Source organism: Schistocerca serialis, chromosome 2, assembly GCF_023864345.2.
Source record: "Schistocerca serialis cubense isolate TAMUIC-IGC-003099 chromosome 2, iqSchSeri2.2, whole genome shotgun sequence".
NCBI lineage: Eukaryota > Metazoa > Arthropoda > Insecta > Orthoptera > Acrididae > Schistocerca > Schistocerca serialis.
Genome location: NC_064639.1, coordinates 96263286 through 96290164, shown reverse-complemented (window position 1 = coordinate 96290164; position 26879 = coordinate 96263286). Strand labels below are relative to the sequence as shown.

Below are 26879 nucleotides of genomic sequence, written 5' to 3'. Positions count from 1 at the left end.
GAAGAAACTGGCGGCACTCGATGAATTCCACTGCATGTTCTGGCTGAAGAATTCCGAAGATTCTTGCGGCATGTCCACTACGACGGCAGGAGTGCTGGAGAGATGTTGCTGGAATCCGGGCGGCGGTGAATGCTGAAAGGCCATTGTCTGGAGCTGAAAAAAGGCCCTCGCGATCGCGGAGAAACCCGACGCAGTAGGCGTGTAAATAACCTTCAGGCGGTAACTCGGACGCGTATTACACAAAAACGGGGTCACCAGTGAGGGAATATGGTATAGTTGTAGGTAAACAACTAGAATTCTCTCGTATACAGATTTATTCACACTTAGCGTCTACACAGATACAAGTCCGGAGGCTAACTGCCGTTAGCGTCCAACATGCTCTCCCAAAGCCCTCTCCTCAAAGATAGCACACTTACGCACAGAACAAATATCGATTTTTATGGCGCTCTACGCCACAAAGTCAATCGCTTTGTGTTGCATGACATTCTTGGCAACTGTGTGGTGTGGCTGTCTGTTGGCCACAGTTTGGCAGTGCAAACTCATGTGAGTAGGCATCCTGTTATTGGTTGTCCTCACATAGAAAGATGCACAGTGGTTGCACTTAGTCTGGTAGACTACATGGCTGCTTCCACTGGTGGCACTGGCTTTGATGGGGTAAGAAATGCCTGTAATGGGGCTGGGGCTGGAGTAGATAGTGGTGGGAGGATGTATCTAAATCTTTTACAAGAATTTGAGTGATGGAGCAAAGGGCTGGAAGCAGGGGTGGTATAATGATGGACAAATATGTTGTGTAGATTGGGTGGGCAGCGGGATACTACTGTGGGAGGGGTGGAAAGGTTAGTGGGAAGGGTATATTTCATTTTCAGGCATTAAAAGGCATAGCCGGATCTCTTACAGGGAATTTTATTCGATTACTCCACTCCTGGATGCTACAGATACATGAATGTGGCACTCTGGTTTTGGTGACCAGTAAGGACTGTAGATTTGGTGTCAGTTGGTTGCTGGGAAAGGAAGTCTTCAGTGGTGTCACAGTGGCCAACTGAACCACAGTCTCCCAGTTGCTCCTCTCCCGTGACTACTACCCAGCAATTACTCCCATTCGGTCTTTTTTAAACCTTTCTTCCTACACTTTGTTTCCACTATCAGACTGCATCATAGCTACAGATGTATATATACTTTTGACCTCAGTCTATAAAGTATTAAAGTGGTTGGACAGAGCTAGTCTGAAGCAAGCAGGTTTTCAGTGTCTCCTTGATCATTTCACTTATTTGGAAGACTTGAATGTATTCTAGTCTTCTGGTTTAGCTGTGAAATGACTACTGCAGGCTGCAGCTGATAAAGGTGATAACTCTTCTTGTGGTACTTCCAAATCAGCTTGAACTTTCAGTATAAGATGTTCATTTTCAAGTGTAGTGTGGAGCTAGAGGTGATCACTGCATCTCGAGAAGCAACCAACATTTTTTCTTATGTAGATTCTATTACAATATCCCACATGAAATTAATGCTGGCATTCCTAACACTGGAAGGTATAACATAAGGCTCTGTTGTGGAAACATATTGTTTCTAACATATTATGTTAATAATATGTCTTTGTAAATCAGAAAAATATGTTGTAACTGTTGTGGACTGGCCAGACAGCCAATCCACTATGACCGGTAGCCAAAAGGCACGTGTTTAAGCTCACACAGGCTGGCGTGAGGTCTGGAACAGGCAAAGTAATTATACTAGCAAAAGAAGGTACGTAGCTTCTGAAATACTTAACTTTAATCCATAATTGGTGAACATCGGTCTGACAGTACATGCATCACAAGATAAATAGCAAATGATAAAGGCGCCTTGCTAGGTCGTAGCAAATGACGTAGCTGAAGGCTATGCTAACTATCGTCTTGGCAAATGAGAGCGTAATTTGTCAGTGAACTATTGCTAGCAAAGTCGGCTGTACAACTGGGGCGAGTGCTAGGACGTCTCTCTAGACCTGCCGTGTGGCGGCGCTCGCTCTGCAATCCCTGATAGTGGCGACACGCGGGTCCGACGTATACTACCGGACCGCGGCCGATTTAAAGGCTACCACCTAGCAAGTGTGGTGTCTGGCGGTGACACCACATTCCTCCCCCGCAAATCGGCGAACGGTTGTGGTATAAGGCTTCTGCCCGCTGTGGGGAGGACCCCATGTTGACGTATGCGACGAGGTGGGGAGCCTAACAACAGGCGAGGCTGTGCCACCCGCACCCTGCCATTCGGTCCGAGGGGAGCTAGGAAACACCTGAAAACCTAGTCCAGGGTGCACGCCAACATGCGGTGTATGCGCCCGTATAGAGACAGGAGGGGCCGAAGGGTCGACCTCCATCGGGTCGGGACACCCGACGGGCGAAGACGCCATGTGGTCCGGAGCGGGCAAGAGGTCCATGGCGGAGGACAACTGGTCACGGGAAGCGATCGGTGGCGCGGGACCCAGGGAGGCGCCCGGCGGTCGCAGCGACGCGTCCACGGGAGGCGTCGCCGACAGGAGAACAGGCGGCGGCACGTCGCCATGGGGCAAAATGGAAGGCAGTGTCGGGAACACCTGGGGATGAGGCGAGCCAGTAGATGGGTCCCCAGGGTGCTGACCGGATGGCACCATCGCTGAAAGCAGATGGGGAGCGGCAGATCCCGTGCGACGACAGAGGCGCAGCTGATTGAGATGCCGACGCACCTCACCAGAGGCCCCCAAAACCAGATACATAGCACGGCCGAGGCAGCGAAGAATGCGCCCTGCGAGCCAACGCCGTGAACCGCGATAGTGACGATAGTATAGAACGTCGCCTCGGGCAAAAGCAGGTGTCTGCCGCTGCACAGGAACCTGATGCGGCAAGGTTCGATGAGGACGACCGTGGAGCAACTCAGCCGGCGAGCGACTAACTCAGGGCTGAGAGCGATATGAGGACATAAAGAGCAATAACGCGTCCTCCCGAGAATGCGACTCTTGCAACTTCAACATCTGGGACTTGAAAGTCCTGACCAATCGTTCAGCGGCACCGTTTGAGTGTGGCGAAAATGGCGCGGATGTCAGATGTTGAATACCATTGGCCTTGCAGAATGACTGAAATTCTGCGGACATGAATTGCGGGCCATTGTCAGAAACAATAGTCTGTGGAAGACCTTCAATGCAAAAGATAGCAGATAACGCTTGGAGGGTGGCAGATGACATCGTGGAAGACATCGGGACAACAAAAGGAAAATTACTGAATGAATCTACCAGAACCAACCACCGAGCATTCCAGAATGGACCAGCAAAATCGATGTGTAAGCGTTGCCAAGGGGAAGTGGCTTTTGGCCATGCAAAGAATCTCCGCGGTGGTGCGGATTGTGGTGAAGCGGCGGCGGCTGCATCGTTTTGCATTGCACGTTGACCCTGGACGAGCTGTCCAAGGGCATCCAATAAGGCCTGCATCTGCTAATTCTGTAAGCAATACAATTCAGACAGTACATCTGGAGACTGTGGCGAAGCCATGACACAAGTAAATCAGGGCAATACGAATGCAAAATTCTCGTCGCCAAACTGTTGTGGACTGGCCAGACAGCCAATCCACTATGACCGGTAGCCGAAAGGCATGCGTTTAAGCTCACGCAGGATGGCGTGAGGTCTGGAACAGGTAAAGTAATTATACTAGCAAAAGAAGGTACGTAGCTTCTGAAATACTTAACTTTAATCCATAATTGGTGAACATCGGTCTGACGGTACATGCATCACAAGATAAATAGCAAATGATAAAGGCGCCTTGCTAGGTCGTAGCAAATGACGTAGCTGAAGGCTATGCTAACTATCGTCTCGCTAAATGAGAGCGTAATTTGTCAGTGAACCATCGCTAGCAAAGTCGGCTGTACAACTGGGGCGAGTGCTAGGATGTCTCTCTAGACCTGCCGTGTGGCGGCGCTCGGTCTGCAATCACTGATAGTGGCGACATGCGGGTCCGACGTATACTACCGGACTGCGGCCGATTTAAAGGCTACCACCTAGCAAGTGTGGTGTCTGGCGGTGACACCACAGTAACAATGATATCCTTGTTTGGCCACATTTCTGTCTCCAGGTTAACAAATGTTACCTGGTGTCATTTTGTAATTTGTTATCTTCTGAGATAAACTATTATTCTGAATGAAAAATTTTGCAGTAAACAAAGAGCATTCACAGTCATTTGGGGATGTCCATTAACTTCATTCATTCATTCATTCATTCATTCATGATGTTCTGTAGATCCCATCAAGTTGGATAATCCACGGGGGTATGGAACAATTCAATAGGTAGATGTTAAGAAAAGACAATGATGTCATAGAAACTTAAACAGCTTACTGTATTGACAACCAACAAAGCAGTACACTACTTATTGTTGCTCACACTTAACGCCATTTAAATTTAATTCGGCAAATTAGAATTACAGCTGCTATCTCCTCAATTTTACTTTCTGTGTAGCTAACAGAACTTTTCAATCCCTGAATATGGACTCATTAAAGTAATTTGTGATGTTTGCAGCTGGGAATGTTGTTGTCTGTGTGAAGCAAGTACCTTGTCAATAGCATATCACTACAAATACTGTGTATCTGCATCCTGAACTTCATTATTATGCAGTTGTTCTACATGTACTGTAAACTTCTAAGCACTTACCAGTAATATTAAATTCACAGGGTGAAATAAATATTTAGCAAGGGCATCATTTTAAGTTAAATACAGACAAAGCTGCTGTACATAAAAATTATTTAATTGCTGGATTGTTACATAAAGCTACATCTACATATTATGCTTTGCAAACCACTATCAAGTGCATAGCAGACATTACTTTCTATTCTGCCATATATTAGGGTTTATGCAGATTCTTCTCGTGTATGGAGTGTGGGAAGAATGATTGATTGCTTAAACACCTCCATGCGGGCTACAATTGGTCTAATCTTGTCCTTGCAGTACCTATGGGAGCGATATATAGAGGGTTCCAGTGTATTTTTAGATTCCGTACTAATGGTGGGTCTCGAAACCTTGTAAGCAAGCCCTTGTTGAACAAGTCATGTCTATCTCTCAACATATGCCAGTTCACATTTTTCAGCATCTCCGTGATGTGGATGAAACAAAACTTCAACCATTCATGTTGTCTTTCTTTGTACGCATACTTTGTTAGTACTGTTTGGTATGAGTCCCACATACTAGAACAATATTCTAGAATGCATTGATAGCCGTTTAGGTGACCACTCACATTAAGTGGGAAATTTGGGTTTGAATCCCAGTCTGGCACAAATTTTTGTGTGTCACTATTGCACAGTAGATCTATGCCTAATACAGCTGATGTCAAGGAATTCACAACAGCAAACAAATTTTAAAGTACTCTAGAATGAGTCACATCAGTGTTTTGTAAGCCAACTCCTTCATAGGCTGATTGCAATTTCCCAGTATCAGACTAACCCCATCATCAGTGGCCCAGTTTACAGAGAAACATATTGTAATAGTAATTACAAACCAATGTAATGTATCATTAGTGCCAGAAAATGCAGGAGACAATAAGTTAAGAATATAAAAATAATTAAAAACCACTTCCATGTGTTATCGTATCAGTAAGTATTTACCTCTCACTTTATCTATATTTTCAACATAATATCTACCACAAAGGCTGCTGCTGCTAACTGCTTTAATCTGTACTATACTATCACATCTAAGATGAATAATTGAAAACTTCCATATATGATGGGAAAAGGTGCATGTCCATGCAGGAAAAAGTCTCTTTGAGATAATGACATAGCCAAAAAAATGATTGCCAACATGTGATGGCTGTTGAGTACTAAGTACACAAGACAATAAATCTTTATTTAAATGTAACTTAAAGAACACCTTGCTTGATATTCTATGTATTAATTAGATGAGTACTGGTACTTATGTGGGTGTGAGTTGAATCTGTTACACAATTTTTTTCTTCATGTTCCCACAGAATTAAAATATAAAGATTATTAAGTAGATTTCTCAGCACCATAAAGGAAAATTGTTTTCATCTTCTGATTTTTAATACTTTGGTTGGCTATAATGTAAACAGTCATGTTTTCTTAGATTTTTATTAGTGAAATTGTACAATTCCTTGTAACATTTATATGAGGGTTAGAACTTTAATAGTGGCAACTATTTATTTACAGCTCTTACAAAATAGATAGGTGTTTCAAAGTTTTACTGACCTACAAAGTAGTTACCAGCATTGTGTATAACCTATTTCCAGTGATGTGGAAGTTGTAGGATACTCTTAGCAGTGCCATTTGTGTTGACAATTCGAGCAGCACGGTCTATTGCCCGATGAATTTGTAGTGGTTGTGAAGCGAATGCCATGAAGTATTTCCTTCAGTTTAGAAATTGAGTTGAACTCACGAGGGCTTCAGTCAGGGGAGTACAGTAAGTGGTATAACACTTAGCAGCCCCAACAGTCAAACAAATCAGTAACAGCTTCCACTGTATGTGCTTGAGCATTGTCCTGCAAAATGATCGTCAAGTCCTGCAGAAAGTGTCGTCACTTCTGTCTCTATGCTGTTCATTATTGGAACACAACCTATGACCAGGTAAGAAACAGAAGTGATGACACTTTCTGTGGGACCTGACCATCATTTTGCAGGACAATGCTCAAGCACGGACAGTGCAAGTTGTTACTGATTTGTTTGACTGATGGGGGTGCTAAGTGCTATACCACCTACTGCACCCCCCTGACTGAAGCCCTCGTGAGCTCAACTCTATTTCTAAACTGAAGGAAACACTTTACAGTATTTGCTTCAAAATTGCTACAAATTTGTTAGGCACCAGACCATGCCGCTCAAACTGTCAACACAAATGGCACTACTAAGAGTATCATACAAGTTCCACATCGCTGGCGATGGGTTATACACAATGCTGGTGACTACTTTGAAAGTCAATAAAACTTTGAAACACGTATCTCTTTTGTACAAGCTGTAAATAAATAGTTGCCACTATTAAAGTTTCAACCCTCGTAATTTTCTACATGAGATTTGCTGATACCATGTGGTTACTGTTGTAATATTTTCATTATTGTCTCTGTTATATGTATTGACTGTTTACACACACAAAAGTTGCAAGTATAGGTACTGTACTTATGGCTCTATGGAATAGCAGAGATACTGAGTCCCAGATAGGCACAATGAAAAGACTGTCACAAATAAAGCTTCTGGCCAATAAGGCTTTTATCAAAAATAGAAGGCGCGTGCGCACTCACTCACACACACACACACACACACACACACACACACACACACACACAATGCAACTAACACATCTGTCCTTGACTTTCCATTGTTTGACTCTACGGAATACATATTCTGTCAACAGGATCTGCATTTTGTCCACCTAACATAATCATAAAGAATGTAAAAGTTGATTTCCACTCTCATTTTGTACATTTATCCAATTAAATGTATGTTATTAGAGCATAATCTTTAACTTCAGAAGTACAGATTGAATGATGTTTGAAAGTAGTGAATGTCCTCGCTATTGATTCTACCTGCTTCTGTGCCTATACTGAAATTGACATTGCTGTCAGATATTAATGTACCAGATTTAAAGAGATTGTAAAATTACAGTGCTGGGCATTGGAATGTCAGAGAGAAAGGTCACCACAGAATGTTAAGGGTAACAGGTAACTTCGTTGCTTGCTGCCTGTTTCTATTTTACAAAGAAATCAAATATCTTCGCACATTTGTATGCAGAGACATAAATTGCTTGACTCCTATCATACTGCTCTTGTTGCCATTTGTTATTAAAAATGAATGAAAATGGAGTGGTAGTGAGGGAGGGGGGGAGTAAATGATGTAAATAGTGACAGAAAGAATTCTGATATAACTAAGAGATCCACCAAGTGTTTTTTTCTGGAGTGTTGTATTGTATGACATTGCATAATAGACAGTCAAAAAGAAAAAACAAAAATACTTGGGTAGTTCCAAAATGTGGCTGTGGAGAAAAATGTTGAAATAAAAGTGGACTGATTGAATGAGAAATGAAGGAATACTTGTAAGAATAGAAAAAGAAATAAAACTATTGAAACTGATGATAATCAGTATGACATGTTTGGGTGGATTATAGACAGTGAGGTAATGGAATAGTGATACACATATAGAGATGGTGGTAGTATCATGTACAGAAGGTATAAAATGGCAATGTATTGATGGATCTATCATTTGTACTGAGGTGGTTCAGGTGAAAAGGTGGGTGCATGATGGGAATTAAGACTTTCAACACAGAATGGTAGTTACAGCTAGATGCGTGGGACAGTCCATTTCAGAAATCATTGCAGAATTCAGTATTCCGAGATAGACAGTGTCACGAGTGTACCAAGAAATTTTGGGCATTACCTCTCACCACAGACAATGCAGTGGCCGACGCCCTTCACTTAATGACTGAGAGCAACGGCATATGTGTTGAGTTGTCAGTGCTAACAGACAAGCGACACTGCATTAAATAACCAAAGTAACAAATGTGAGACATACAACGACTATATATGTTAGGAGAGCGTGGCAAAGTTTGACATTAGTGGGCTATGGCAGCAGACGACTTATGCAAATGGCTTTGCTAACAGCACATTGCCTGCAGAGCCTGTCCTAGCCTTGTGACAGTATCAGTTCAACATTAGATGACTGGAAAACCATGGGCTGGTCAAGTGAGTCCCAATTTTGGCTGGTTAGCTAATGATAGGGTTTGCGTGTGACACAGACCCCACTAAGCCATGTACCCAAGTTGTCAACAAGGCACTTTGGCAGCTTTTGGTGGTTCTATAATGGTGTGGGTTTTGTTTACATGGAGTGGATTGGGTCCTCTGGTCCAACTGAACTGATTTTTGACTGGAAATGGTTATGTTTGGCTACTTGGAGACCATTTACAGCCTTCTCTGGAATTTTTGTGGGTGACAGTGCACCCTGTCACTGGGCCACAGTTGTTTACAATTGGTTTTCAGAACATTCTGGACAACTCGAGCAAATGATTTGGCCCTTCAGATCACCTGACATGAATCACATTGAACATTTATGGGACATAATCAGGAGGTCAGTTTATGCATGAAGTTCTGCACCAGCAACATGTTCGCAATTATGGATAGTTATAGAGGCATCATGGTTCAAATTTATACAGGAGACTTCCAGTGACTTGTTGAATCCATGCAATGTTGAGTTGCTGTATTGTGCTGGATGAAGAGAGGTCCAACACAGTATTAAGAGGTATCTCATCACTTTCATCGCCTCAGTATATTGCGGAGAAGTTGCTCGCAACAGAGGGTCCTTAAATGAAAGTGTGTGGTGGAGAGGGGAAGAGGAAGAAGTGTGTCTTGGATGCTGCTGATGTCCCATATGGATGGATGAAGTTACCTTACCATCAGATTAAAGGAGAGGCACAGAACTAATGAAAATGGAGAGCTTCTTGTCAATGCATGTAATGAAACATGTATAACACATTAAGGTGCTGTAGTATGCAAGGAATATTGCTTATCAAAAGGATTATTTCAAGAGCTGTTTTTTATTCATTCATTTATTCATTCCATAATGGCACCATGAAAACTGTCAAATGGCAGTAATGCCAAGCTCTGTTGATCACATTAAGGAAACTTGTAATGTTCCCCCTCACTTTTGTGTTGTTTCTCTTGTGTGAAACCCATGCACACAGTATTTTTGTTCCCATTCTGCAGTGAGTTCTTGGAAACTGCAAGGTATGTACAATTGTAGAATTAACTACTGGGCTGCATGGTCAAGTTTGCTAATTCACACTCATATTCTGGTGCTCAGTTTGGAGGTAAGCTGGTTCGAATACTGGTGTGGATGAAAAAGTCACTGTCAGTATTTGACTGGAATGGGGAGAAGCGGTGGTGATGTGAACCTTTGGACCACCATTCTTTGCATGAGTGTTGTGGATTAAATTCTAAACCTCTGCACTGTGTCTCATGAAGTGAGGGTAAGTGACACTGCTCATTGTGATGTGTGTGTCGGATGGGTACATTAAGCTAAACAGCTCCCTTGATGCTAAGAGAAGGCTATATGCTAGCACCAGATTTCATTCTCTCCATCCTCTTGTCATCATCATACAACACAAACATAATATAAAACTATACACACATCGGTTTCATTTACCTATACACCACAAATCCCTATATAGCACAACTCTCACATATTCTCAAGGAAAGGGGCCATTGTACATGGTGGAACAAAACTCATAACTCAGAGGCCAAACCTACCCCTAGGGACCTCCTGACAAACAGACCCATATGCCTTTAGTTAACTGAATTAGCAGCATGGAATGTTGTTAAGTATATTTACTGCAGCATTCTTTGCAAGTATGCACATTTTATCTTAAGATTGGCAAGATCCTATTTGTAGGCCATGGAAGTTGGGGAGCAGATGATTATATTTTTTGTGTGTTTCTTTTAAGAAATAGCTTGATCAGCAGAACAAGCATCTGCTTCTAGACTGTGGTCATAGTTTACTACCCTTCATTCTGAGTTTGCCTTGAGAAAGAATAAGAAGACATTTGTGTCAGATAATCAGTGTACAGTTGTGATAAAGCTTAAGTTTGTATAACCATTATAGTCATTCATGTGGATGGTCAGAACTTTTGCCTGTGTTTTTGCTGTTCCTTATGCATTTACAGCTACAAAAAAATTGAAATTTTCTAAACTACCATAATCACTTGTGATCCATTTAATTTTGGCTGTGTAATTGTCACACATACAGATAAGGAGTGCCAATAGAATAAGAATTCTCAAGAAAGTGAAACATATCAGAACCACAACATTTAAAATTTTTTCCTTGTTAAAGTTAGTTAAAGACAAAACAAGTTCTAGCTTTTATGTCTTGCTTGACCAATAAAGAACACAGAATTTTTCTCACAAACCTTCATTATTTGTTAAGTTGAGAATTTAACATTACTAAGATGAAGTTGTATGTCACTTAGAAAGAGACTTAGGAAACTGATTTAATGTTTGAAATAAGGGCATTTTTTGAAGTTAGATTGCCAATGTTATAGAAAATGTTTGGTACTATTTTAGCTATGAATACATTGTATATTGATTAATATGTTTTGTTCTACTTTCACTTATCTGCAGTTTAACTTGAGTGCTGAGGAAGTGGGTCTGATCTTCCTGCTTTTTTCTGCACTGTACGGTATATTCAGCCCCATATGGGGCTGGCTTGCAGATCGAGTTAACAATCATTGGTCTATGATGGTGTGGGGTCTCCTTGCTTGTTCACTGGGGCTGCTGCTTCTTGGACCATCACCTCTACTGCCATTTCTTAACAAGTAATTACTACTCTGTCAAAGCATAGTGGCTTCTGTACTTTTTTGTTAACTTATTTATCTTTCGTAGCATACTAACTGCTTTTTGTGCAGATACTATGATTCTTTTCCTGGGATATTTCTATGTAGCTCTTGTAAATCTATGTAATGTTCATTAATAACAATGAGCACTTGGGAAAATTATTTCTGCTTTTTTTAGTTTCTGGCTATTTAACAAGGATTGCAAGTAGATATGCAGTGTTGTATATATCTCCAGTCCCCTTCTTAAACTGAGTGGAATAAAATTGTAAGTATGCAGTTATGATTTAGAATTGTTCTGGAGCACCCAGCCAGATGGTATCATACAAATGGTGAGACATTTCAGCGAGCTGACACATCACATTACCATCTACAGGATGTCCTGATGATTGATTTCCTGCTGTTGGGCATTGTCTTATATAACCCCTCCCCCCCCCCCCTCCCCTCCTCACTCTTTCTGATCTCTTGGGCTTAGCTACTCTGGCAAGGTGGAGGGGGATCTGAATTGGAGGTACCAAAGTCACAGCCCTCAGACACTGCACTGCCATGCCATATGGGGGTCAGGATGTTTGTTGCTGATGCAAAGGTGATGCATTTATTTGGTATGGTCTCATGTATTTATTTGGTGTGGTGTGAACCTACCTTTCTGTAGGCTGTTGTTGCACCTTGAGCATGCTCAGTAATTGGTCCCAAGCTTTAATTACAGGGAAACTGCTGCCTTTATTTGTCAGTTCATCATGTAGCTTGATGTCTAAAGATTCCTTTATGACGCCATCCCAGAAATTGTTGGTGTGTTTTTACAACTTGGTGGCATCATAACTCATGCTATGGACTTTGAAGATACTCAGTGCTGCATCAACTGATGTTGTTGGTTGTTCCTTATCTGTGTGATACTTGTGTACACACACATCTTTCATGTACCACTTGTGTGCAAGTATCGCAGATAAAAATTAAACCAACAAAGTCTGCTGTTCTACAGCACTAAATGTCTAAAGAAAATAACATGGCCTGTGATGGCACCTATAACTATCCCTCACCAACAGAGAAGAGGAGTTGCATTGGTAAAGGAAATTATTTGAGAATGAAGATATACAGACTCATACTCCGCAGCTGGGACAACAGGCTCATAATTTCTAATTTATGTTCACATGAATGTTAATTATTTTAGATGTGCTTTTTTTATTCATGCTTATTCATTGGATGGCGTGGTGAAATAATAGCTGCAAGCTCTGAAAGAGGTTGCTACCATTAGCAGCAATCAGCATGAGATGCAGAAAATGGTTGATAATTGTTCATCAGCAAGCCATTATTCCAGAAAGCATTACAAGTACTTGCACAGGCTGGAATTTCCTGGTTATCAGCAGTGAAAATGGTGATTTTTACTCTTAAAATAAACACACATACCTCTTTTGCAATTAATGTAATTATTATTAACTAAGAATTACAATGCTTACATAAGCAGTGGCCCAGGCAGGAGAGTGTAGACTAGCTGAATCAAAAGATAAAAAGTGTATGAAAACAAGTGATGAACAACTTACAAGAATTCAGAGATAACATTTTGTTCATTTTTATCACAATTACTGATATATATTAAGTTTACCTTCTCTGGGCATGTGTATGAAAGGTCATTCAACTTACAGACTCATAATACCATTTATAATAAAAAATATAAAAACAATATTATGAGGAGGAAAGTTGCTACTCACCGTATAGAGAAGACACTGAGTCACAGATAGGCACAGATAGTGTGTGCATATCTGCGGCTCAGCAGCTCCGCTATATGGTGAGTGGCAACTTTTGTAAGTTTTTCTTTAATAACTCAAAAACTGCACACTCCATCAACAAAAACGTGTCTCACTACACAATAAAACTAAATTAAATTTGACACAAAAAAGGTCCTATTTATTTTTTGTCTAGGACTAACAGTTTGTGTGGAGAGATTGCAAGAATATTGAAAATCGTGTGCAAGGTGCATGCGCTGTAGCTTACGTGCTTTTGTAGGCCAGTTTGAGGTAGTTTTCTGACTTGATAGACCACAAGTGTCCTGTATCAAAATGTTTGTCTGAACTTCCTCTATATTACTGTGGTAGGTTGTAAACAATGACAATGAATAATACAGAAAATAAATAGAAATGTGCATTAAAAGTGTTCTGTATCAGGAAATCATACAATGATGGAACAACCAAAGACCCGTTGTCTGAACCAGGAACCTCCATTAAAGTTTTTCTGGACAGTCAGGTTAAATCAGCCAGGCTGCTTTGTGTAGACTCCAAAAGTCACATTGATAACCAGAATTGGTGATTTACATAGAAAAGACATAAAAATGGGAATTAGAGTGGTTGCACACATGAGTTACTTGTGCATGCAACAAAACAAATACCTGTAGTGAATTATCTGCTTGGTTTTAAATGGTATTAGTCATTAAACTGTATGTTTGATTATGGATTGATTTGAAAATAATTTTTGTGAGTGTAATAGAGGCCTAGGTAATTGCAGTGATCTCACACTGTACCTATATGCAGAGTGCCGTACATAGCTCTTGATCTAGTTCATTCACTTGATAGCACCTAAACAGAAAATAGCAAGACAGATGCTACAGGTGACATTGCCTTTTACATCATCATGTAGATTACAATGTTATCTTCATTAATCCATTCAAACTTCAATAATGTGGACTCCATGTCTAAGGCACCACCAGTAATTAGAATTAAACTGCATCAGCAACTGGTTCAAAGCTCAAGCCATTGTGTTGCTAGTCAGTGGTAGTGCCTGAACTGCGTGAAACACTTACGGAATTTTGTGTATGCACTTTTGAGCTGCAACTTTTACTATAATATCAATTGTTCTTGGATGGGATAACATTTGGAGTGGACTACAAAAACTCATCCCAAAATCACATACCATATTGCAGGTACGCAAGTGTACTTGCTGTAGTCTATGCCTGTACCAGTTACAATGTTAGCTCTTCAGATCCATTTTAGAACTGGTTGCTTGAAATTGATTAGTGTTGTAATTCCTCTCCACATTGCCTTATTTATATATTGTTTTACAAAAATGTTTCTAGGCCTCATTCACAAGAAATCTGATTAGAATACAGTTACTGATGTATCTGATGCCTTAACATTTCATTACAACAATTTGCACATTTACTGATTGCCTGCATATCTCGTTCTACAGAAACAAAGACTTTTTACAGATTGTGTCCCTGTCAATTGTTTCTAACAGAGCAGAATTGCTCAATAATGTTTGGCATCACTGGCTATTCAGTCACAACCACTTTAGGCATACCATGGATAACACCATACTTTTGCAAAAAATAAGTCTCAACTCCAAGACATGTTGTAAAATCACTATTTGCATAGCTCCTTTGGAAAAGGACATAATGCATGCATCAAAACATTGCTAGAGTGCTTGTTGTCTTTCTTTGCTTGTGTTATATGAGATAGCTGACTGCTATTCTGCATGACAAAACCTACTGCTACTACATGTACATGTATGCACGTTGAAACATATAAGTAATTCATAAGATAAATAATAAAAAATTCTTTGCTATCACTAGGTGACTATTCCAACATGGCAGTGACATTCTGCGCTCTATTGTTATTGGTAGTACACTTTATTTTATTCGTGGGATCACTTATCACCAAGTGGTTGACAAATTTTACTTAATTTCCATTACAGTGGACAACTAGTTAAATCATTTAGGTAATACACTGTTCTCACATCATTTGATCATTTTGTGTAAGTACTTTACTACATGAAATTCATGTAACCAAGAAAGTGAAATTGGTTCCCATCAGATCACCGAAGTTAAGCGCTTGCAGTCTTGGCAAACACTTGGATGGGTCATTGTCTGGGTCTGCTAAGTGCTGTTGGCATGAAGGATGTACTCAGCCCTTGTGAGGCCAATTGAGGAGCTAGTTGATTGAGAAGTAGAGGCTCCAATCACAAAAACTGACAACAGCGAGGAGAGCAGTCTGCTGACCACATACCCAGCCATATCCGCATCCAATGACACCTCTCGGCTGAGGATGACACAGCAGCTGGTCGGTACCACTGGGCCTTCCAAGCCCTGTTCTGTTGGAGTTTGAGTTTTATAAACCAACGTATGCATCCAATTATTGGAAATACTTCTTCAAGTCATGATGAGAGCACAGACCTTGATTTTCCTCGTAGTAATATAAGCCAGCAAGACAAAGTGTGATAAAAAAAATGGGAATTTTTTTAATTTCATGGGTTTTACACACCCGATTATCAGTTTTTTTTATCATGTTGGTACGTATGTACCTGATGTATGTTTGCATTTTCAGCTGTTTTGAGGATTTAGTTTACTGCAGACAGTTGAAAGGGTTGTACTAGTTTTTGAGTACTTGGTGAATTTTTCTTTCAAATAAGATGAATCAAAGAATCTGCATAAAATTTTGCTTGAAAAATGGGATAAAGTTCTGCACCTAATTTGAAATGTTGACTGTCACTTTTGGTTAATCTACTATGAGTAAGGCAAGAGGACTGGTATAAATATTGCAAAGGGGTCGAAAAGTAGTTAAAGATGATGACTGCACTGGGCACATTAGTGCATCAATTACTGACGATAGTGTGGAAGAAGTAAGAAAAATGGTTTTGGAAAATTACCAAATCATCATGAACAGAGGTTCCTGGTGATGTTGGGATATCCTTTGGCTCATGCTAAGTAATTTTTTCGATGTTTTGGGCATGAAATGTGTACAAGCAAAGTTTGTTCCAAAATTGTTGGATTTCAGCCAAAACCCACAGGGCTTAGGTATCCCCCAGAAATTGCTAAATGAAGTCAACAGCAATCTAGAACTTTTAAAGAAGATTATAACAGGTCACAAAATGGGTATGACAGTAAAACCAAGGCCTAGTCTTCCCAATGGAAATTGTCGCAAGAGTCAAAACCGAAAAAAATTTGACAAGTTCAATCACATGTGAAGGTTCCCTTCACTGTTTCTTTAATTACAATGGGATAATTCCTCGTGAGTTCCTGTCTTGTGGTCATACAGTCAATAAGAAATACTATGTGTAAGTTATGTGCCATTTTGGTGAAGCAATCTAAAGAAAGGAGTACTATTAGGAAAAATGAGTTGTGAAAATATTCAGACAGATCTTGATAAGATTACTAAATGGGCAATTTGGAAACTTGCTTTAAATTTTCAGAACTGTAAAATTGTGCACAACCCAAAAGTATAGTCTAACAATAAAAACAATCAATTATTGATAAAGTTATTTAATTGGATTGATAAAAAAATCTACTCACTAAGCAGCAGCAGAACATACACATAAAAGACTGTTGTGATCGGCAAGCTTTCGGAGTCAGTGGTTCCTTCTTCAGGCAGAAAGTTTGCGAACCACAACAGTCGTTTATGTATGTACTCTGCCGCCGCTTGACAAAAGTATAGTCTACACTATTAGTGAGTCACAGCTGGAATGAGTCAGCTGGGTGTAACAATTTGTGGGGGTACTAAATGAAAGTATGCTGAGTATACAAAAAGTCTGCCAATCAATAAAAAAGTTGGTACTTAATTTTTAGAGTGCAACAACAAATATGCAACTAAAGTAAGAAACTACAGCAATGAAAACATGAAAATCTTCAATGATTCCTTAGCTGCAGAAACATGGAACAAAATATATGAAGGCGATGATACAGACAACAAAATGGAATCATTTCTAAACACATTTCTGTATCACTTCAGTATTGCCTTTCCTCTTAAACCCAAACGCACCACATCAAAAGAACCCAATAAGAAGCCATGGATAACAACTGGTATAAAGATTTCCTGCAGAAGGAAGAGAGATCTGTTGAAGTATCTAAAAATAACACCACCATCGCCACCTCATCTCAAGAAAGATATATCAAGCAATATGTCAAAAGCCTTAAAAAAGTCGTAGCACTAGCAAAGCAAACAGCAAATGACAACTATGTGGCAACATCCTCAAACAAAACCAAGGCAGTGTGGAACATCATAAGGAATGAAACGAATCAACAGCCACATAAACATGAAAACACTATCCTGATCCACAACAACACCAGAGTTACTAATCCACAAGAAATTGCAAATGTTTTCAACAATTACTATGAAAATATTGTTAAAAATCTGTTACAAAGCATCAGCAAACCCACACCCAACAGACTAAACAAAATAACAACTCCTGTAGAATCTATATTCTCCTGGGAAACTACTACTGAAGAAATGGTACTAAGTGCAAAGTACCTCAAGAATAAATTCTCAACTGGAATCGACGACATCCCAGATTTTATCATCAAAAACTGCATAAACAAAATAGCTCTCCCACTCTCAAATGTGTACAACTCATTGTTGATGGCAGGTACATTTCCAAAATGCATGAAAGTGGCTACAGTCATCCCAATCTTTAAGAAAGGTGGAAAACTCAATGCAGAAAATTACAGACCCATATTGCTGTTACCTGTGTTTGGTAAACTTTTGGAGAGCTTAGTTCACAAAAGACTAATAAATTTTCTTGATAAGAACCGGATACTATCTGATGCCCAGCAAGGTTTCAGAAAAAACAAATCCACAACAACTGTCATATATGAGTATTTACACTCCACCCTAGATGCCCTAGACAAAAAACAAAAAGCAGTTGGGCTCTTCCTAGATTTTTCCAAGGCATTTGATGTTATAGACCACAAGATTCTTCTCAACAAACTGGGGTCATATGGAATCAGAGGCACCCCACTAAACTGGTTCAGCTCATACCTGACAAATAGGAAAAAAAAAGTGTCAATAAAACATAACAACCAAGGACATATCGAAACATACTACTCTGACTATTGCAATATTACACAAGGTGTGCCCAAGGCTCAATACTTGGACCAGTGCTCTTCCTTGTGTACATAAACGACCTACCGTCAAACATCAATGCCAGCACCAGTACACTCTTCGCAGATGATACCAGTATCCTCATAACAAGCAAAAATGAGCATGAGCTCAAAGAGGCCATAAATGGAAATACAAATGAACTTGGTGATTGGTTTGAGAAAAACAAGCTCATAGTTAACACAAACAAAACCACTTACCTAAACTTCCACCTAAGATGAAATAAAATTATGCCTGATATGAAAGGACATGGTTCCCAAATATCCCCAAATACAGAAACAAGATTTCTAGGCCTATGGATTCAGGATATTCTAAAATGGCAAACACACATTAATAAAACTAATAGTAAGCTAAACCAAGTGTGCTATGCCCTACGAATCCTCACATACTGCACAAGCCCAGAAACTGTTCACTCAACCTACTATGCACAATTCCACAGTGTAATGCAGTATGGTATTATATTCTGGGGAAACTCTACACATAGCCCAAACATTCTCCTCACCCAAAAGAGAGCTATAAGAATAATGAACAAGGCAAAGCCGACCGATAGGTGCAGACCTCTCTTCCAAAAGTTGCTCATCCTACCCCTTGGCAGCCTGTATATACTAGAACTATGCAAATTTGTAAAAAGTAATATTACAAAATTTAATAAAAATGTAAATGTCCATGACTATGGTACTAGACAGAAAATGAAACTCCATGTTAAAGAAATGTGCACCTCTGCCTTTAAAAACTCTCCCTTGAACAAAGGCATTAAAATATACAATAGCCTGCCATCAGAAATAAAAAACAGTAAGTCCCTGACTGTATTTAATAAAAAATTAAAATCATTCCTACTTGATCATTGTTTCTACAGTGCAAGCAAATTTCTGCTCCACATGGGTGGAAAGAAACATGAAATAAATTGCAGCAAAGAATTTTGTAAAGAGTAAAACATTAATGCAATTATGTGCAAAAATCTTGCATCTATATCATCTGCTACTATGCAGATTAAGTGCAGAAAGAATATCCAACGAGGTACTGTTGTGTATATGTGTTAGAGGAATATAGCACTAAAATACAAATGTGTCACTGAGTATGTAATTTGTGTGTTCATAACTTCTCAGAAAATATGTACGTAAGCTCATGTTTGTGTAAAGTTTTGGCATATTACTTCATGCCAGCAAATTATCATATGTCCAACATCAAATGTATGTTTGTGCATCACCATGTGCATGTCATGTACAGTATTGACTCAGAGGACAATAAATAAATAAATAAATAAACATAAAGCAGAACAAGTAGATGATGTAAAAATATTATCCAGAGAGAAGAAGGTGAAATAGACATTGATTTCTTTGAAATGGAAGAGGTTTTTCAGAGAAAAATTGTCTAAGTAAGACAAAACTTTAGGTGAACAAGTACATTTCATTAGCAGAAGGATAAGGTTAGTAGTCAGTTACTTCAATTTATATTTTAATCATGGGTATTTGCATGCATTGAACTTTTAACTTTTCATTTCACTTTCATTTTGAAACAATATATTAAACAAATATTATTATTCTGAGTTGTAATTAACTTTTCTTTTTTAAAAAACAGTTATTCTGAAACTACAAAGGTTGCCTTTTTATTTTCATACATATGTTACAAAACTGATTTTTTATGTAAGATTAACTGTTATTTTATATTATTACCAGCCAACCAGACCCAACTCAACTTACAGAAAAAGCACTAAGTGTTGGGACTGGAGGACTTGTCTTGTGTAGCGCTAATTTTGTTAGCAGCCACTTTGTAGAGCTATGATTAAAATTCAGAGAGCATCATGTAACTGAATACAAACAGTTTAATACAACTTAAATGATTTAAGTAGTGCACATCAGACATTATTAACACTGACACACATTATCTATTCCATATTTAATTTAACTACTGGCATTTGGAGTGATATTTCGTGGCAATAAAGGGAGCTGTTAGCTGCTGCCCCACCCAGTCTGTTTGACTGCAGCACCAGTGTGCCTTGAGCTGCATTTTCTGTGTGACCCTTTCCCGTATTTCTTGTCACACATCTTAAACTTTAACTTCATACCAAAAAGTCTATCCTCATCAGCATAAAATGTGATGCATACTGCATTATAGGTCATCAGCAATAGCTAACACAGGTATCCCTGGTAGTGGCAGTTCATGCTGGCCTCGCGGTAGTGTTGCCTTGATGCTGCAGTTGGGCAGCTCTACATGATTCTGAGGACTTCTGCCATTCACTGCTAGATGACAATGGCATTCTATTCATAGTGGCAGTTTTTTAAAATTAGATTAGATTAGATTCAGTTTTTGTTCCATAGATCCAAAAAATGAGATGATTCTCATGGGTGTGGAACATGTCAGAAGGTATAACATAAAATATTTGAATATAATACAACCCTGATCATTCGTCAGGAAATTGTCAAACTAGATTAATACGATGCGGTAAACTGGAACAGCTAATATTTACAGAATTAACATGCTGTCAGAATGAAACATTGTTATGCACTATCAATAAATTTATCATATAAAAAATACCTAATCTTGACTGTTGTGACAAAGTGCTGTCAAAACAGAAATATAATAGACATTTTTACTTAAGCTGGCTTAACAGTCTCTGTTAAGATATTCATCTATAGAATAGAAGGAGTTGCCTATCAAAAAGTCTTTCAGAGTGTGTTTAAACCGTGCTTTATCTGAAACCAAGATTTAATGGTTGCTCGAAATTTATTGAAAATGTGTGTTCCTGAATATAGGGCACCTTTTTATACCAAGATAAGTGATTTTAGTGATTTAATCATAGTTCAGCCAGTTCACTGGAAATATTTATAAATCATATACATAAGTGTTCCTCATGAAGCAGTCCAGCTAGTATCGAAAACCGTACCGAAATTTCTACAGTAGCCCACACAGAGGAAAATTGTAGTGGGGGGACTTTAATTTGCATGTGTGTGTGTGTGTGTGTGTGTGTGTGTGTGTGTGTGTGTGTGTGTGTGTGGGCGCGTGAGTGCGGGCACTTTAATTATTAAAATGGGGGGGGGGGGGGGGGGGGAGAGGAGAGGAGGAGGAGGAATGTTCTGGGCAATGGCATATCGTGGGGGGCAGGCTGTGCAGTGGTCAAGTGTCGGTATGAAAAAATGGGCCTTTGCCTTCTCTTGTATTGTCTACACTACAAGAGTCAGTATTGACACACTATCATGTTGAGTCCTGGAAGCCAAAATTCACACAGCACACAAACTTTCAGTATGTGTACTATTCACATAACCATGTGTGTAAAGGAGTGAAGCCCAGGCAGCCAGTGTTTTACTGACCTAACCTCATAGGCACAGTGTAAAATGACGTTTTATGAAATTAGTTATTACTTCATCAGACCTGTACACAGATGTACAACTTACTGCAGTGATTAATGAGACATTCCATTAGAAAGCACAGAACATCCTCCCTCCACAAAAAGAATCAATTTCTTGACCTGCTCTCACTAAACAGTTTCCAGATGACTGCATGTACAAACTGGTCAATAATTGTCTTTTATCTACCACATGTTCATGCGTGTCTCTTCTGCTGACAGTTTTTATGTGGGAACAATAATAGTAAACTTTTAAGAAACAAAATTATGCATATTTCTGGTGCCAAATGCTAACTATACTAGTTAATAAGCAAATGATAATCTTCAAAACATGAGAGAAGATATGGATCTAAGTGCTGTTTACATTGCATAAATTGTGATTTAAATGGCAGCTATTTCCTAGTATCTAACTGTAAATACTAGTGCCTATATTTGCAAGGAATTAATATGTTTAATCTTTGCACCTGTGGTGAAATTTGTAGTAGTATTTATTTTATAATGCCATATCCTCTTTCATAAATTTTATTCTATTATTTACAGGTCACTTTGGCTTGTGCTGGTTGCTCTATCTATTCTTGGAGTTTCAGTGGCACTTACTTTGATGCCAACATTCCAAGGAGTCTTAGAGAGTGCCATGTAAGTCACCATTCCTCACAGTTTATGTATATATCTAACATCTTTACCAGTTCTTATGACTTAACAACACATATAGGTCTTAACCTACATATTGGACCATTATTTCCGTTTCTGTAAAATTGTAGCGAAGACATGCTGTATTATGACTTACAGTATTTTAAGATATTATGTTTATTTTGTAGGCAGCAGCTGTCTGTGTGACAGACAGTTTTTTATGAACTCTTTGAGTTAAAGAAATGTCTAAAGAAATGTCTAAAGTTGTTATTTGAAAAATTTGTTTTCAGATGTCCTCAGCTGTGAGTATTCCGTAGTTTTTGTTGGGGCAAGGAGGGAGGTATGGGAGGTGGAGGGGGTGGGTGACTCAGAGTCCTGTGAGTGTTGGTGCTGAAACAGCTGCAGAAGTCATTGGCATTGTGCTGTCCAGTACAGTCAACAACCTGGCAGTAAATTTTCTGAATTTGCCAGTGGTCACTCATAAAGGCAGACAGGTATCTGGTTGAAATACCTTTTTAGAATACTGCAAAGTAGTGGCAGTGGGACTACATTTGCTACAATAAGAAATGCACATGAGGAAACTGCAGTATGAGTGAATGGCTGTAAAGAACAGGCCTTATAGCTTGCACTTGGATCATCCAACTGCTTTGTGTTTTGAGAATGCAATTTTGGGAAGGATATCTTTCAGCTTAGGGCATAGCAGGAGACTGTCAGATTATGCTGAAGAGTGTGGTTAAGTATTTCAAGGCCCAGGTGATATGAAGAGTACTGAAAGTTGTTTGTTCAAAGTGACAATATGTCCTTTGCTATCACAGGAGGATGTGGGAAGGGATTACCATTTCTAGCTTAGCTGAGCAATCTGACTGTAAAGGCCCTTCAACTGTGAAATGCATGGAAGACTGCACTAGTGACACATTGCAACTCCCTGACTGGCAGGTCTGGACTGCACTCCAGACGCGTTCCCACTGGCAGCCCGAACTCGCGGCGAACTTGCTATCTGAACTGGCTTATAACAGACGACGACTGGGAAGTCGTAGGAATCGAACAAAGATACTACGAGAGGGGATATATTGATATGCACTGCTAGCACTGGTCACAGTCAGGCAAAGCAGCAACTCAGTGATAGTAGTAAATCAAATTAACGTAGTGAGGTGGAAGTACATTAAAAACAGGGTGTAAAATACATGATGGCGGGAACACGAGCCACGCATGGCTCAACTTCCCATTATACTGCTTATGAGCGTTTCCTTCCATTTAATTCATGTATGGAGTATGGGAGTATTGATAGCCTCTGTGTGTGCTGTAGTTTATCTAATCTCACCTTTGAATTTTCTGTGGGAATATTACATAGTGGGTTGTAGTGTATTCGTAGACTGCTGACTTAATACTGGTTCTTGAAACTTCCTAAGTGGGCTTTCACAGGATAGTTCATGTCTGTCTTCCAGTGTCTGCCAGCTTATCATTTCTGTAATGCTGTTCTTTGCATGAAACAAACCTGTGACCATTGATCCTGCACTTCATTGTATACAGTTGATATCCTGTGTTAGGCATATTTTGTGTATGTTCCATACCCTTGAGCAAGATTCTGGGATGAGTGGGATGTATTTTGTAAGCAGTGTCTTCTGTAGAAAGGTTGCAGTTTCCACAGTACCCTACCAGTGAACTGACGTTTGCCACCTGATTTATCTGCAACTGACCACATTTGATCATTCTACACTACATATACATCTGTATCTTCACTTTGCGAACCACTGTGATGTGCACAGTATAGAGCAATTACAGTTGATATTCCCACAAATTGTTACACTCAGGTATTGGTATGGTTTGACTAATTCCAAATGTAATGTGTAAGTAATTTGGTTATACTTCATTTCTGCATTTTGTGAAGTGCACAGTTTTAAATTTTTCAACATTTGAATCAAGTTGCTGGTATTTGCAACACATTCAAATAACATCAAAATCTGGCTGCATATCTGTGCAGCTTTTCTCGTGTAGTACTTCACTTCACTGTGGTGGTCATTAATATTGTGACACTAGAAGGCAGCAGGCAGCAAATGTCAATTTGGCATGAAGTGTGCTACATTCTCTTGCTTATGCAAATTAGCAGCATTTCTGTGCTGCCACAAGAAGGAGGAAGGAGCAATTCTGTCTATTTTCTGAATGTAAGGAAAGATTACATGGCAGGTTTCTCAAGTTTCAATGTTGTGATTTTTTATAGGAAGATCATATTATGTCTAGTGTGAGGGGGAGCAACTTCTATCAGCATATGTTGGAACTCAGTGTGGGAAGAGTTTGAGCTTTTGGACTGCAACTTATCATTCCGGGATGTTGCTGCTCTCATCAGTTGGAACACTATGACTCTCATTTGTACACAGAATCGATGGCTTTGGAAGACCATACTCAAGACCTTAGAGGTTCTTCATGACTAAAGATTGAGAGGATAAAGGTATTGTTTGGTCAGCCATGCAGGATAGCATGGCCACATCTGGAGATGGGTTTCAGTTCATAGTAATTGGCAGAAAGTCATCGAGTAAGACAGAAGTGATTTCTGGCATTCCCCAAGGCAGTGTTATAGGCCCTCCATTGTTCCTTATCGATATAAACAAGTTAGGAGACAATTTGAGCATGTATTTTAGGTTGTTTGCAGATGATGCTGTCATTTATCATGAAGTTGAATCATCAGAAGATCAAAAGTAATTGCAAAATGATTTGAATAAGATATCTGTATTGTGCAAAAATTGGCAATTGACCCTAAATAATGAAAAGTATGAGATAATCCACATGACTGACAAAAGGAATTCATTAAACTTAAATTGCACCATAAATAAGTCAAACCTGAAAGCTACAAATTCTACTAAATACCTAGGAATTACAGTTACAAAGAGCTTAAATTGGAAGGAACACACAGAAAATGTTGTGGGGAAGGCAGACCATAGACTCTATTTTATTGGCAGAACACTTAGAAGACGCAACGGATCTACTAAAGACACTGCCTGTACTATGTTTGTGCTTTCTCTTTTGGAGTACGGTTGCACAGTGAGTGATCCTTAATTTTGGTAGTCTTTCCTCACAATTTCTAATGTGTTAAGGCTGGTGGCTGTGCCCTGTCTTGTATGTGTCCATTATGTTATCTCCTGACCTATTTTGGTGTGGAAGGTGTTTGACTGTAGCTTTGGTCGGCTCTTTCTCCAGATCTCTCACCCACTGACAACTTCACGGGTTGCTGAGAGACCTGCACAGCTGTATGGAATGGTGTACCAGTATCTCTTACCCAAGCTCAGTTGATCTCTGTACCCAATCAGGTTGGAGCCATTGCTGCTGCCAGAGCTGACACCATGTTATGTCATGTCATGATAGACAGTGAGCTGCCAAAAATCACCTACATTATTTCTGTTTTTTAATTTGTTGGTGCTGCCACACCACACTGGATAGTGTCAGTAAAGGTGAACTGTGCCTCAAGATATGTAGCTTATCAGGACAGTGGGGAGCCTTCTTTTTCTCTTTGATATCAGTAATAATTTCTTCTCTTTTTCCAAGCTGTTGCTCTAGAGACCGAAGACAAGGTTTGGCATACTGTTCTTATATACTAAGACAGACAACTAAATTTACAAATATTTCACTTCAGGAAGGACAGAAGAAACAGCCAAATCTTAAACACATTTTGTCTAACTTAAAGTTATATGGAGGAAAGCTACATGCTTTTCTTGTTTATTACACATCCAGTTCCATAGGACCAAATTGAGGAGCAAATCTCCAAGGTCATGGAATATGTCAGTACATGAAATTACAATTTAAACATAATAACAGATAAAAATAAAATGTTTATGAACCCGAAAAAAGACAAGCCATAAGTTTAAGTAAATGCAATCAACAACACAACAGAAAAATCACCTTCATTTTTCAAGGAACTCCTCGACAGAATAGGAGGAGTGGCGATGAGGAAACTCTTCAGTTTCAATTTGAAAGCATGTGGATTACTGCTAAGATTTTTGAATTCTTGTGGTAGCTTGTTGAAAATGGGTGTAGTAGTATACTGCACACCTTTCCGCACAAGAGTTACGAAAGTGCGATCCAAATGCAGGTTTGATTTCTGCCGAGTATTAACTGAGTGAAACCTGCTTACTCTTGGGAATAAGCTGATATTATCAGGAGTTGACAAGAGGTTCATGAACATACAACACTTATTGCCTGAACCACCTGTTTCTAAGCCAGAAATATCCTATTAGAGTGGGAAGAGTTACACCAAAGTATAACAACATAAAACATAAGTGAATGAAAATAAGCAAAGTAGACTAATCTTTGTGTCGAACGATCACTTACTTCAGATACCGTTCGATACTGGGTCAGACTGTGAAATACTCTGGATAAAGCTGTCAATCAGACAAGGATTTAACATTGTATTAGGATGTTTTTATAGACCACCAGCATCCGAAACAGATGTCGCAGAACGTTTCAGGGAACGTCTTGAGTACACTGGAAGGTCCCGATGGGCCACTTGTGGCCTGAAGATGGTGTGCTGCTGCTGCTGCTACATAGGAAGTAAATATCCAAATTATCCATTAGTTATAGGTGGAGACATTAATCTACCATCCATTGACTGGGAAAATTACACGTTTATCACAGGGGGCAGAACCAAAGATTCATGTGAAGTTATTCTAGGAGCACTCTCAACATACAACCTTGAGCAATTGATTAGAAAACCAACTCGAGATGGGAACATATTAGATATCTTGGCGACAAACAGAGCTGATCT

At 39.5% G+C, this 26879-nt stretch overlaps 1 protein-coding gene across 1 annotated transcript in view; it reads left to right on the top strand.

The window, feature by feature from the left end:
- The window catches only part of LOC126456776 (MFS-type transporter SLC18B1-like), a 312767-nt gene that overhangs the window by 216823 nt on the left and 69065 nt on the right, over positions 1-26879 (top strand). Inside the window, exons 8-9 of the mRNA XM_050092546.1 lie at positions 11088-11281; positions 22037-22132. Coding sequence (XP_049948503.1) covers positions 11088-11281; positions 22037-22132 — 290 coding nt within the window. The remainder of the gene's footprint in view (positions 1-11087; positions 11282-22036; positions 22133-26879) is intronic.